General features: G+C 40.0%; 1 protein-coding gene and 1 long non-coding RNA gene across 6 annotated transcripts in view; both read right to left on the reverse strand.

Moving 5' to 3' along the window:
* Positions 1–15221, reverse strand: part of sorcs2 (sortilin-related VPS10 domain containing receptor 2) — a 411460-nt gene that overhangs the window by 13441 nt on the left and 382798 nt on the right. For all 5 annotated transcript variants that reach the window (XM_039822700.1, XM_039822701.1, XM_039822699.1 and 2 more), the window contains 4 exons: positions 13754–13925; positions 13478–13664; positions 1015–1148; positions 167–290 (listed from right to left, as the gene is read on the reverse strand). In XM_039822700.1, the coding sequence (XP_039678634.1) occupies positions 167–290; positions 1015–1148; positions 13478–13664; positions 13754–13925 (617 nt within the window). The remainder of the gene's footprint in view (positions 1–166; positions 291–1014; positions 1149–13477; positions 13665–13753; positions 13926–15221) is intronic.
* On the reverse strand, positions 4374–4980 carry LOC120573176. Its single transcript, XR_005641655.1, has 2 exons — positions 4905–4980; positions 4374–4772 (listed from the first exon to the last, which is right to left on the reverse strand). It is a non-coding gene; the product is annotated as an uncharacterized LOC120573176 (long non-coding RNA).

The following is a 15221-nucleotide window of genomic DNA, read 5'->3' on the forward strand; positions in this document are numbered from 1 at the left end:
TTAGTCAGTGTGACAAACTAGCTTACTGCTACTTCTGCTATCTCACCGGAAGTATCGCCCATTACCTCTTTTACAGTAGCACCCCCAAGAATAAGGTGGCTATTCAGTCAATATTTGCTGCCGCATCGACTCAATTCTATATTGCTCTTTTAAATTTCATTGTTACCGTAGACTCGAACTGTCCTGGTATCCTGCACCATAGATCGGCCATTAGAAGCCTGGACAGTGACTGAAACCTCTCCTGTCTCTGGGAAACTGGTCAGAAGGCTGTTCTCCAGAGTCAGCGTAGGCTACAGGAGAAAGTCACAACAGGTTGGTTGTTAGTTATGTCAACTGTATATAAAGGGTGTGTCTGAAAAGTCTGCGATAAAAAAATGGCTTCCTTGATTACATGATGGAATTGGGCTCAAATTATCATCCTTCATTAAAGTGGCTATAAATGAAAATTAACACTAACAATGTGTCATCTGACAATGCTAAAACGTGGCAATGCGAAAGAGGTCACACCTTTTTCAGCTGAATTTGCAGCTTACTTCGGCTATAAGGAGCTTAGTGAGCTCATTTGTTTTCTGTCGGGCTGCAACTTTACTGTTTAGTTGCACTCTCACTACTCTAGTGTCGTTTTCAGACAGCTGTTTTTAGAGAAAAGCTCTTAAAGGCTCTGCACACTAACCTGCTCAGCAGCAAACAGCAGACAGAAAAGTTAGCAGCAAGCTTGTGACCATAGTGGAACATTTAGCAGTTAAAATTGGTAGTGACCAAAAACAGAGCTATTGTCAGGTGGACACAAACACGACTCCAAATAATGTTGCTTTGTATCTACTGGATTTGTAATTTGTAACTGTTTTGCTAACATGTTAGCTATGAAAAACTTTATAAGGTGATGATATGGAAATGTGTTTTCAGCTTGTTTACTGCCCCAAAGTGAAGTCAGAATTGGTTCAAAGAAAAAAAGTAGAATGATTGACTATAATTTGATGTTGGTAAATGTTATGTTTGGAGTGTGTCCTTTACCTGCAGGTTGTCTCCTATCCACCAGTAGAAGACAGACAGGTTTGCCTCAGTGGGAAGAACTATGGCAGTCAGATTGACCTCATGGTTTCTTCCAGTAATGGGAGCCACTTCCAGGTGCACTTCCTGTAGAGGGGCTGTAAGAGAAGAAAACATTTAGGTTCAAGATTAGGAAGCAAACACTTTCATTCACACACTGCTTTAACTGACTAATGGTATGTTTTTTTATGGATTGTATACTGTGTGTTGTTGTACTTGTTTGTTGTTGCATTTGAGCTGCTGTAACGAGGGAATTTCCCCAGCCTGGAATCAATAAAGACTATCCTAAGGATAACATATGTATGAGAGGCCGTATAGGAGGTAATTCATACTTCTGTCTTACACACACTATCATAATCTTGCATATACACCACTATACTCATACACACACACTATTATAATCCTTTTACATGTATGTATGAGAGGGTATAGTTGTGTATGTGAGAGAGTATAGTTGTGTATGTGAGAGAGTATAGTAGTATATGTGAGAGAGTATAGTAGTATATGTGAGAGAGTATAGTAGTGTATGTGAGAGAGTATAGTAGTATATGTGAGAGTGTATAGTAGTATATGTGAGAGAGTATAGTAGTGTATGTGAGAGAGTATAGTAGTATGTGTGAGAGAGTATAGTAGTATATGTGAGAGAGTATAGTAGTATATGTGAGAGAGTATAGTGGTGTATGTGAGAGAGTATAGTGGTGTATGTGAGAGAGTATAGTAGTATATGTGAGAGAGTATAGTAGTATATGTGAGAGAGTATAGTAGTGTGTGTGAGAGAGTATAGTGGTGTATGTGAGAGAGTATAGTAGTGTGTGTGAGAGAGTATAGTGGTGTATGTGAGAGAGTATAGTAGTGTATGTGAGAGAGTATAGTAGTATGTGTGAGAGAGTATAGTAGTGTATGTGAGAGAGTATAGTAGTATATGTGAGAGAGGTATAGTAGTGTATGTGAGAGAGTATAGTAGTGTATGTGAGAGAGTATAGTAGTAGTGTGAGAGAGAGTAGTGTATGTGAGAGTATAGTAGTGTATGAGAGGTATAGTAGTGGATTGTGAGAGTATAGTAGTGTGTGTGAGAGAGTATAGTGTTGTGTGAGAGAGTAGTGTTGTGTGAGAGTAGTGGTGTTGTGAGAGTATAGTAGTGTATGTTGAGAGTATAGTAGTATGTGTGAGAGAGTATAGTAGTGTATGTGAGAGAGTATAGTAGTGTATGTGAGAGAGTATAGTAGTATGTGTGAGAGAGTATAGTAGTATATGTTAGGAGAGGTATAGTAGTATGTGTGAGAGAGGTAGTAGTATGTGTGAGAGAGTATAGTAGTGTATGTGAGAGTATAGTAGTGTATGTGAGAGAGTATAGTAGTATATGTGAGAGAGTATAGTAGTATATGTGAGAGAGTATAGTAGTATATGTGAGAGAGTATAGTAGTATATGTGAGAGAGTATAGTAGTATGTGAGAGAGTATAGTAGTGTGTGTGAGAGTATAGTAGTATATGTGAGAGAGTATAGTAGTATATGGGGGAGTATAGTGTGTATGTGAGAGAGTATAGTAGTGTATGTGAGAGAGTATAGTAGTATATGTGAGAGAGTATAGTAGTATATGTGTGAGAGTATAGTAGTATATGTGAGAGAGTATAGTAGTGTATGTGAGAGAGTATAGTAGTGTATGTGAGAGAGTATAGTAGTATATGTGAGAGAGTATAGTAGTATATGTGAGAGAGTATAGTAGTGTATGTGAGAGAGTATAGTAGTGTATGTGAGAGAGTATAGTAGTATATGTGAGAGAGTATAGTAGTATATGTGAGAGAGTATAGTTGAAAAGGAAGTTGGTTTGATCAATCAGGAAGACAGCTTAAATTCTCACTTCCTCATTGGCTAAAGGGGCCATTTTAAATTATCATTATCTGGTGGGCTTGCTGCTTTGAAAGTACAGCTAGCACCAACTCAGAGGAACTAGGAACATTTAAATCAAGCAGCATAAACTTTAAGGAAAAAAACAACCTTTTTGGACAAAAACATTTATTCTTATTTTATTTAGTTTCTTTTTCAAGGTCAGTTTTTGTTTGTGGAAGTATATGGTAATGAGGAAGACATTGCTATCTTTTTCACTGATACACTGCGGTGTGTTCAGAGAATTGTGAGGGAAACTGACAATTTGGGACATGACATTTTGGAAAGATTAATTTCTGAGCTTAATGGTTATAATTATAATAATAATAATAATACATAAGTTTTATATAGCGCTTTACATGGAACTCAAAGACGCTTTACAAAAAAAAGAAACAAACAAACATACTCGGACGATCTCTTTCTTGCTATTGATTAACCAGCAGTTTGAAGAGGATGCCAATCAGGGAAGCTTTGGTGTAGAGCTGAAGATCTTTGACCGAACCCGACAGGACCCGACAGGACCTGACGGGACCTGACGGGACCTTAGTTTCTATCATTTTACACGGGCTCGCGATCCGAGTTGCGCGCAGCAGTGCAGAACATTTTAGTTAGGAGTGACAACGCTGAAATGAATGAAGTACATTTTGAGACTTCAATGTTGTTGTTCCAGAAAATGACTTTATTTTCAATTAAACAGTTATGAACAGAATTCTAGAAACTGTAGACCCACTAGCCAATGATGGTAACCATGGCATTCTATTATTTTTTTAGCCTAGTGATCTCTATCAGTGAGCAACTTCATTAGTGTCAAGGCAATTAATAAAGGTTAATAAAAGGCCAGTGACAAGTTTTCTTTTTAGTCAAATGATTATTCTATTCCATTTTATAAATAGATTTTATTGATTGTTATCGAAATAGAACATAACCAACATACAAGTCAGAACAGGAAGGAAATAAACCACCATTCACACCAAAATGACTTCAGGTAGCGCACGACTGTCCTTACCCCAACAAGTTAAAGAAGAGGAGAGAAAAGATAAATAAATTTAAAAATAAATAAATAAATAATAAAAATAATTAAATTAAAAAAATAACAGAAAAAACAAAAAATTAAATAATACAAAAATATATATATATAAAATAAATAATAAATCAAAAATTAAAAAGGAAAAAAAAATACACATACGCACACACATATCCATATATATATATATATATATACATACACATACATACATACAGATATACAAATATACATATATATATATACATACATACATATACACATAAACATGTATACCTACATACATACACATGTGAATTAAAAACCAAGTAAAAATAAAATCAGTCACCCTATACACATACCTTGCCTTCTCTCAACCATGTATAGTTGAGTTAAAATATAAATTTTACCAGTACACAAGACAATAGCAGGGGGGATGATTATTCCATTTTTAATTGTTTAAACAAGACATTAATAATGTATTAGGAAATGGTGAGTTATTGACAACGATGCCTCTTCAATTTAGTCAAGTTCAACAGGCAACAGATTTTAATAATGTATATTAAGGACTTCTTGGAAGTCATTCCTGAACAAATCCCTGAGTGTTTTTTAATGCAAAATCCATAGTTTCCTTAAAATCCTCGAATTTTTTCAGGACTGGCAACCGCAGGCAGTTAATGCATGTGTTTGCGGTGGGTAAATGACGGCCTTGTCTGAGGGGCAGCTCATGGAGAAAAACCACTGAAGGTAGTGGGGAGAAGCCCAGGGGTGGAATATCATTTGCTCCCGTCGCAAAGGCCAGGATACCCCCAAGTTGCAAGGGTCCCTCTTGCTCTGAAAAAGAAATACACCAAAAACAAAAATTAAACCTAGCAGGTAGAAAACTTTTAAAAAGGAGGGAAAGACAAAGACAGAAGGAAGGGCATATGAAAAGATTTTTATTCCATAACTAGCAATAATACTTACCCTCAACATCCAGCAGGTAGTCCCTCCAAAATGCAACCACACATTCCTCTGCCCTTCTTTTGTTCCTGCCCACTGCGTTTACTTTCTAGTACATCCGACTGAAAAAAATATGATTTATTCATGATTGATTATCACAGCATGAAATTTTTTTTTTTTTTTTTTATATGAAAAGCCTTTATTCAGAGTGTTTGGTTGTACATTGACTTTTAAAAATATGTTAAAATCTTTCATTATTCTTAATCCTTGTAAGCTGTTCAGGTCTGTGGGACCCGTTTTTCAATGTTTGCTAAAATAAAAATGATGCTATTTATTATTTCTTCTAACTCAAACTCATTGGCCTTGGCTCATTTTCTTTGAAGAACATAAAAAATAACTTATTTTCAATTAGTGTACACGGTACACCCCCCTACACATAACTAATACAAATGAGGTGTTCGGGTCTACTGGACCCAAGTGTAATTATTACAGTGTAATAATTGTAGGTGCTATGAAACTTTGTACCTGCTATTCTCACACAAAGTTAAAAAATTGTTACATTTCAAGTACTTTCACCTGTTCTGATTAAGTTCTAAGAAATAAGCACCAATAATGATAATGATTGATGATAATGAATGAAAAATCTTGTTTCTATTTTATTTATTTTTTTTTACCTTTTTATAATTGGAGTAAATGGCAAATATGAACCATAAATGATGTATCTATCATTGGTAATTGAGCTTAAGTAAACCTCTGTTTAGTATTTTTATATACATGTTTATGGCTGTATTGATTTAAAAACCTAATAATGTGGTGGGTCCAACATTGGCTGTGGAACAAAAATATGAACACCTTAGAAGGGTTAATTATGTTTGCTAAAAAATGGAGTGACACAAACCTTTAAAGTGCTCCACTAACTCGATGAACCAGCTGAAACATGATGATATCCTCCACCAAGAGATCTTTGTCTTCTATGCGTTTCAAAGGCCTTAGACACCCAGCATTGGCCAGATAATCTGTAATAAATCATTGTATAGTATGAACAACACAAGATTAGATATATTAAACAAACTGTTCTTTCCTGGAGGCCAGGCCTGTATGTGATGATGAAATTAGGTGATGCATGAATTTATATGAATGACATCTTTTATTTAACTCCTTTAATCACAGTAGTATATTTAGCACTGACCAAGCCTGGTTTAAACATTCATATGAAAGTCAGAAACAAATCACACAGATTGCAGAAATATAAAAACAAATATGTGGCTTCACCACACAAGAGTGACATTCTAAAATGCTTAATAAGCACTTGAGAGCCCTGCTTAGCAGTATTTAGATTATTATTCACTGTAATAAACATATGTAAACATGTATATTGCACTCTTTAATAATAATAATAATAATAATAATACATTTTATTTATATAGCGCTTTTCATGGTACTCAAAGACACACACAGGCTAAATATCGTCACCCAGTCAGAGATGATTGCAAGACCGAGCATTCTTATTTAACCTATCTTTGCTGTAAAACGCCTACGCCTACTCTCTCTTTACCCAAAGATAGGTGAAATCCAATAAATGCAGAACTGCGTTGCAATAAGCTGCGCACTGATAGCAAATTACAATGTGTTTGAAATTTAATAACAGGAGCGCAGCAATGGGTACTACAATTACCAGTATGCTTCCATAACTGCTGCTGCTAGCTGCTAGCTTTTTCTCCTAGTCAAAGTCAAATGTACATTGTACAGTAAAATATACTGTGGTTAATCAAAGGGCTTTACAGACAATGTGTCGTCTCTCTCATGTAACCAGATTTAATTCGGAAACCTGATTTCTGAAATTATTTCACACAGCTTGATCAAACTTGCTTGATCATATTAACTAGCACTAGCTAGCTAGTGGAGATATTGCAAAGTTTTCAATGGAAAATGGCTAGCCCGTGTTATGTGGGTAGCAACTAGTTAGCAGCGCTAACGCCACGACCATGCTAACATGAATTTGGGGGAACACTGCAGATAGAATGACGTTAATAAAAAAGGGGTCCTATGTCAATGGTCCTTGGCTATTTTTATCATCAACTTACCTCTTCCTGGATTTCGACGACGATCCACCGAAACGCTGTCTCGTCTGGTAACGGGGTCCTCCGTGTTCCATTGAGCTAGCTAGAAGTAGCAGTGCTAGCCTGGAGCCAGGTCTGACTGGATTTACAGTTCCATCCCTGAATAATCTCTGCATCTCCGAAACAGAGCTCTGTTGGACTTAATTTAATTGTCGAGACATCGTTAACTATAGCTCACCATTTCCTAAAATATTATTTAGAAGACCCACAGCTTCAGTTAGCCTCTCTCTATCCATTACAGCTCCACTTCAGCCAAACTATTATAATGAAAGTGCCGGAATTTGACCGTCAAATACCGCTTCTTCTTTGTCAACCAATCAGGAGCTGAGTAATCAAACTCCCTTCAGTTTCAATCAAACTCTCTCACACACACTACTATACTCTCTCACACACACACTACTATACTCTCTCACATATACTACTATACTCTCTCACATATACTACTATACTCTCTCACATATACTACTATACTCTCTCACATACACTACTATACTCTCTCACATATACTACTATACTCTCTCACACACACTACTATACTCTATCACACATACTACTATACTCTCTCACACATACTACTATACTCTCTCACATATACTACTATACTCTCTCACATACACTACTATACTCTATCACACATACTACTATACTCTCTCACATATACTACTATACTCTCTCACATACACAACTATACCCTCTCATACATACATGTAAAAGGATTATAATAGTGTGTGTGTATGAGTATAGTGGTGTATATGCAAGATTATGATAGTGTGTGTAAGACAGAAGTATGAATTACCTCCTATACGGCCTCTCATATATATGCATACATTAATTCCTCCATTAGCAGTAATATACTACCAAACATAATGTCAATAATAATCAGGAGTAATACAATCTCTTAAACTCCAATAATGTAAACAGAGAAAGAATTAAATGGCTACAATTCCATTTACCTACCATTTAACACTAACATAGCATTTACACACTACATCCGATTCACAGAAATATAATATTACAAATAATGCAGCAGATATTTTTTCATTTACATACACTCTTGTGAAGAAGATTGCTGCTCTGCACATTTGTAATCCATCAACTGACCAACGGACTGCATCACAGGGCTCAACGCTAACTTTTTAAAGTGGTAACCAGGCACCAGCTTTTGGTTGCCAAAATTGACAACACGGTTGTCATGTTTTAAACTGCCTATATTTGGATCAATTAATTTCTTATGTAACTATACCACACATTTTAATAATGAAACAATGAGAGAATGTCTTGCAATAAAATTTCCCTCTCAAAAAAAGGGTGCAACGGATCACAAAACTCACGGTTCGGCTAACAGTTTTGAGTCACGGATTGGATACATTTTCAGATCAGCACAAAAAAGGGGGGAATTTAAATGATTATTAAAAATGTAATAACTTTTAACAATAATTACTTCTTTCACCAGTAAATTGCTGTTAAACAATGAAAAGGGTATTTTACAATAACTTTGAATGCACCATCAGTGTTTCCTCTATGTTGATTTGACCGTGGCGGCCCCCCACAGCAACATTTCTGCCCCCCACGGTATCAGAAATAGGGCTGCATTGTTAAGCGTGCATGTCGGAGAACGTTTGTATTTTAGGTGCATTATATACATGCTGAAGTAGTTAGACTGCATTAATTGTTCGGACCTGTGTAAGAAATAAAAATAATCAGTCAAGCTGGCTGTGCTGTATGAGGATACAAATTATAGTTGAATAGTATTGTGTGTTTAGTGGAAGAGCACTGTGACAGCTTGGTCAGGCAAAATGAGAAAAGGATACTGTTGTACGTGCAGAAAGCAGCACTGTATGACGGTGGTCAGAGAGCAACAAGAGTGCAGCAACGAAGTTAATATCAGTTTGATATCAGTCTGACCATGAAAATAAGTTACTCCTCAACCTGTGACAGGGCGCATTGTTCTCTCTGACCATCAGCTTGTTTGATTTTGAGGTATACTGTGAAGAGGATAAAATTAATAAGGCACAGCTTGAAGTAAAAACAATTACTAGTGAGGGTTCATTGTGTGAAGTGTCAGAACGGACAGGGGAGAATACTTTAGGAAAAGAGTGAAACAGTAACAGGTAGTGGTGACGAAGTGAGTTTAGAGCTAGACTCAGATTTTGAGAGCAACATACAGCAGGACAAGGGACAGACTGATGTTACAGAGTCAAATTGACACTTTGAAAAGCAGAGACAATTGTTCGCTGAAAATAATATACGGTTTCTCATATATGGTGTGTTTCGGGTGCTGTTGGGGAATGTATCATAGCATAAAGAAGTGAAAGATTGTGCATACAGTGCTGAAATGGAAGAACTGAAAGCTTTTCTGTTGGTGAAACTGGGGAAGAAAGCACCGGGGGATCAGCAGAAACAATGGGTTGAAACAGGGAAAAAGATACTCTGTAAGTGGGAAAAGGAAGGACTGTTGGCAGACATAGGGAGAGATGAGAGTGTATTGAGAACTTTGAATATCAGAGCAGAGAGTCAGGCACGAGTGACAGACACAGAATGGAAAGAAAAAGGAAGTAGTAGGTGGGGACCTGCATGGGGGCGTAAACAAAAGAAAGCTGTAGAGAAAGATGTCACAAGGGGGCTGACTGAACTGCTGGGTAAACTGAAAAGGAAAAATGATAAGTTGGCAACATCTGGTGGCACAACTGAAGCAGTACCAGAAAAGACTAATAATAACCCAACCACAGCCACTGCCAGCGTGTGCCCTTCCCTGCCACATCCAACAGCACCTCCATCCTACGAGGCTGTAACAGTGGTTCAAGCTCCTGTGGTGCCAGTAAAGAGAGGTGTACTGGAAGTGAATGGAGGAGTTCTGGATCTGGACATTCCACAACATAACATCCTGGCGAATCTGGTGAAATGCACAGCCGACCTGACTGACACAGTTGACAAACTAGAAAATCAAATGCAAAACACCAGAGCAGAAATGAGCCAGCTCAAGTGGGAATCCATGGTCGGGACACAGTCACCATCAGGCCAAGGACCCCCAGGACCATCCGCTGCATCACTCCAACTGCCACCATCACAATCAACGCCTCAACTCCTGTCCCAACCTCAGTCCCAGAGCACTCCTAGAGGGGGTCTGCAAGTGAGACCACCTCCTTTTGATCGATTTGCAAATGAGTATGCCCCCTCAGATAAAGTCTCCCAACACTCTGACTACACCTTCTCCAGCCACACCTCAGCGGTTAGCTTGAAGGAGTCAGGAACTGATGTATCCTCTACTGACGATAAAGATGAACAGCAGCACAGAATTACAAAACACTGCACCAAAAGGGGTCCCCCACACGATGGAGGCATCCAGAAACTGCAGCTGCAAGGTGTGTTTGAAGGAGAAGCGAAGGTCATGGATGAAGCAAGAAGAGTATATGACATTAGAGACAGATCCAAAAAAGGGGGGGCTGGAGCTTTCCCTATTATGGAACACCCCTCAACCAACTTTGGAGTGTATGTGCCATTTAAACACAGAGATCTGGAGGGGTTACTGGATGACCTCCTGCCAATCACCCAGGGAGCTGGACCATGGATACGAAAGTTGGAAGAACTTTGCCAGGGCCAAACCCTGGCCATAGGAGATATGAGAGCCCTCCTCACTAGAGCCATGGGTGGTGATGAAGCCAAATGCCTGCTCAAGAGCCTCCACATCTCCAGACATGACCATGATAGAGACAATTTTGGGAACTACAGAGGAGTTGTCTGGGATGGGCTTCGTGATAAATATCCCACCAAGGCCAACCCAGAAGCTATGACAGGCCTAACCCTGAAATCAGGCGAAGACCCCATTGATTATCTTAACAGGGCTAAATCTCTATGGAGGTCAGCTTGGGGAGAGAAGTATGACCGCTCCAAGGCCTCCATCCTGCTGTGGAGAGAGAGATGCATAGCTGGTCTGCCTGAGCCAGTGCAAAAACAACTGAAACTCACCGTTGGCCTAGCTCACCTGCCAGAAGAGCAATGGTTGGCCCACATCTCCCATCACACCAACCTACATCGCGAACAAATAGCCAAAGATGATGAAGAGATGCAACAATTGACCAAAAGAGCTCTGAAGCTACAGGTCTCGAAAGCCACTGAAGAAGTTTATGCCAAGAAAAAGGCTGTTAAACAAATGGCAGTACAAGACCCTGCACCTGCAAACCAGATGGGAGTCCTCTCAGACCTGTTGATCGAAGTACATGATGCAGTTAGCCAAGCAGTAGGAGACGCCATGACTCGATCCTTTGAGTGGAATGCGGGAGAAGTTGAGGACCCCTCCACTGCCGCAGTGTACATTCCTAATCCACGGGGGAGGGCCTCTTCCAGAGGAGGTCCCCCCCAGGAGGGACTTCTCCTGCTACATTTGTGGCAAACCAGGACACCGGGCTTCTCAATGTCACTCACCTCCCAATGGATCCAGGGGAAGAGGCTATTCAAGAGGAGGAAGAGGACAGTTTGCTCCCAGAGGCGGGTACAGACCACCCACACAGCAACAAACTCCACAGGTGCCTATCCAAAGCCACCTGCCCACTCAGGCTTGGATGGGAGAACAATATTGATGGGGCCCAGAGACTTCAGCCAACCAATTGGACACGTATTCACCCCCATTCACCCCCATTCGTTGAATGCACCATAAATGGAAGGAAACACTTAATGTTGGCTGACTCTGGAGCTACATATTCCTGTATCACAACTCAGCTTCCCTTATCATATGACAGCACTGTGGTGGTTGGAGTCTCGGGAACGCCACAGAAACAATTCTCTTTCCTGGGTTTGACGGGATACAGCAGAAACTATATCCCTGATTACACACTCAGAGACCTAGTGGCTGAAGCTGGAAACAGAAACCTAAATGCTCTCCTCCAATGGTCTCCTGAAGCTGAAACTGCCTTCTCCCTCACTAAGGAAGCACTCTCCCAGGCCACCATATTGGCTGCACCTGACTACACCATTCCATTTCATCTTGATGTTTCTGTCAAGAACGGACATGTTCATGCCGCTCTTTTCCAGAAAAAAGGGGGAGACAGGTTAGTGCTAACCTACCACAGCTCAAAATTGGACACTATTGAACAAGGACAAACATCCTGTGCTCAACATCTGGCTGCACTATCGAAAGCTGTCCAAAAAACTACCCCCCTGCCCCCACCATTGTCAGCATTTTAATGTGTTGAATCCAGTTACTACTGTAGCTAACGGTAGGCTAACGTTACCTGCTGCCAAGTGTAACGTGTTATTAGTGTTTACTAGCTAACGGTAGGCTAACGTTACCTGCTGCCAAGTGTAACGTGTTATTAGTGTTTACTAGCTAACGGTAGGCTAACGTTACCTGGTGCCAAGTGTAACGTGTTATTAGTGTTTACTAGCTAACGGTAGGCTAACGTTACCTGCTGCCAAGTGTTACGTGTTATTAGTGTTTACTAGCTAACGGTAGGCTAACGTTACCTGGTGCCAAGTGTAACGTGTTATTAGTGTTTACTAGCTAACGGTAGGCTAACGTTACCTGCTGCCAAGTGTTACGTGTTATTAGTGTTTACTAGCTAACGGTAGGCTAACGTTACCTGCTGCCAAGTGTAACATGTTATTAGTGTTTATTACCGTGGCAGCCAGCGATGCTTCTGTTGGATTTTGTGAGTTTTGTTTGTGAGGTCAGTGATCTTCTTTAAGTGTCTTCTTAAAACATACTTTTATCAGAGAGCCTTTCCTGATTTTATTTGAGCTTGAACCTCCTTGAACGCCCTTTATTCTCTTAAATTGTTCTTTTTTTCTTACCTAAACTGTACAGGTTTTAAATGTTAAAGACTGGAAGGACTGGGGTAAATATATTCTGATTCTATCCGAAGTTTAAAAATTAAAAACACATCTAAAAGTCCCTTTTTACTACATTATAGTCAAGTGTGTATCTTTTTTTTGATGGGAAATCTGGTGCTGGTAAGTAGGCGGGCGGCAGGCGGAGTCCTATACACACTGGAGTTTGAGGACTTTCTTTGAGGTACCATTGATGATACTTTTACAGTAGTCAAGACTGGATGTTACAAATGCATGAATAAGTGTTTCTTCAGAAAGTCTCTTTGCATCCATGCCTATTGAGCAGGTGGTGAGGGTGGAGTGAGTGGCAGCAATGATGGTCTTGGAGGAGAGGTAAAGTTGCGTGTCATTGGCCAAACAGTGAAACTGGAGGCCATGGCAACTTGGAGTTGCTCTTAAAAGACTTGAGACTTGACTTGGACATGCCTTTTAAAAACTTGACTTGGACTTGCATGCTAAAGATTTGAAACTTGATTTAGACTTGCCCTCTTGTTATGATCACAGTTGTAATGGGTCACTTTAGACTTGCTTTCTAAAGACTTGAGATTTGACTTTGACTTGCCTACTGAAGACTTGAGACATGACCTCTAAAGGCAGCCTTCCAATAAGACTTTATTCACAGTTGTCTAATAACCATATGAAAACCAGACCCACCTGTCACCTGGATGTACATGGTGGCCTCGTCGTGCCCTGCTGTGTTCTCAGCCTTCACCGTGACCTTGTAAACGCCTGGATTTTTGTAGCGATGCTGGATAGGCTCATCTGTCACTGTTAGGTTCTGGTAGATAGCCCGAACCCCATCGCCGAGGTCCACCTGGTACTTGGTGCTGCTGGTGTCACCCTAGTAGGAAGAAATCAGGACTTTCAGCAGATTTAAATTCACTGGAAAGAAGAAAATAACAAGAACAAGATAAACAACTTTCATCCTACCTGTTCCTGGTGGACAATAAATGTGATGTCATCACCAGGCGCCACAGCCAACATCTGCCCTTTGATGCTGACCTGGAGTCCTTTAGGAGGCAGCAGAGGGCAGTTGTGCTGTGTGGCGCTCTGCTGCTTGTTTAGCCCCCCTTCACACATGTTAGATATCACCTTCCTGTAGCTGAAACACAGCAGAACATGTGTAATGTATGAGTATGAAGGTGTATGCAGAGCATTTAAAGTAATATTTCAACATTTTGGGAGATAGGGTTGTGTTCGTTTTTGTGGAGCGTAAGATGAGAAAGTCAATATCAATCTCATATACTGGATGTGTCTTAAGACAGAGCTGGAGATAGGAGGCAGTTAGCCTAGCAAAAAAGACTGGAAGGACTGGGGTAAATAGATTCTGATTCTATCTGAAGTTTAAAAATAATGCCTAATAGGGGGGACTTCCGGTGGTAATCCGAAGCGTATGGCCGCATAATCCCGCACTCCCGTTCGGTCGGAGTTTATTCCCCAATTTGAATACAAGTAAGATTAAATTTTTTTATAATCAGTGATGGAAGGGGAAAAGTACAGGAAAGGCAAGGGAAAGCAGTCTGGGAAAGCTGAGAAGGGTGAGAAAATAACGACTGAGGGCGTCATGGCCGACGAACAAGGAGAGAGTGATGGCGTGCATGGACAAAATGCTAAATTAACAGCGGTGGATAATATGGAAGTTAACATTGCCGCCATCCGCACAGATATAAAGATGATGTCAACGGAGATGAAAACTGAACTGAATAACTTTCGAGATAGAATTAGAGACGACTTGAAAAAAGAGCTAGCGGACATTCAAGAGAAAATTCACCAGAAGCTTAACGAGGTTGCAACCGATCTAAAAACGACTACTGACAGAGTGAGTGAGGCCAAGGCTCGGATAGCCGAAGCTGAAGAGTGGTCCGTGGACTTTAGAGAAGCACTGAGCCAGTCGCTAGAAGCTCAGGAAAGTTTGCAGTTAAAGCTAACAGATTTGGAAGCACGCTGAAGACGTAACAATGTTTGCATTTACTGATTACTGATTGAGTGGGAGAAAACTGTTGAGGTTGAGGCTGCGGAAAAAGCACGGAAGGTCGCCTGGCAGCGATCAATGTGCGCGAACGTGGCAAATCGGCAGACCCGCCAGGAATGGTTCAAGGAGAAGCTACGGAGTTTTCACCGTCCAAGATAGATCTAACGTTAGAGCCATTAAGGTAATGGATTCGGGTGTCAACAGACCGTTAAGTGACTGCATTATAAGTGTAAAACATATCGAGCAAACGAGGCAGTTGTCTGGTTATGGACACTAATACTTTAATGACATTAGCACCAAGGGACAAGGTTTAATGCCCTCAATGTGGGAGTAAAGTCTTTAGGTTAAGTTACCTGTGGTCATTTAAGTTGTTCGTAACATCCCCATTCTTTATTTTCTTTATTCATTATATTTTTTCTATTGAAA

This window comes from Perca fluviatilis, chromosome 14 (genome assembly GCF_010015445.1).
Source record: "Perca fluviatilis chromosome 14, GENO_Pfluv_1.0, whole genome shotgun sequence".
NCBI classification, from domain to species: Eukaryota; Metazoa; Chordata; class Actinopteri; order Perciformes; family Percidae; genus Perca; species Perca fluviatilis.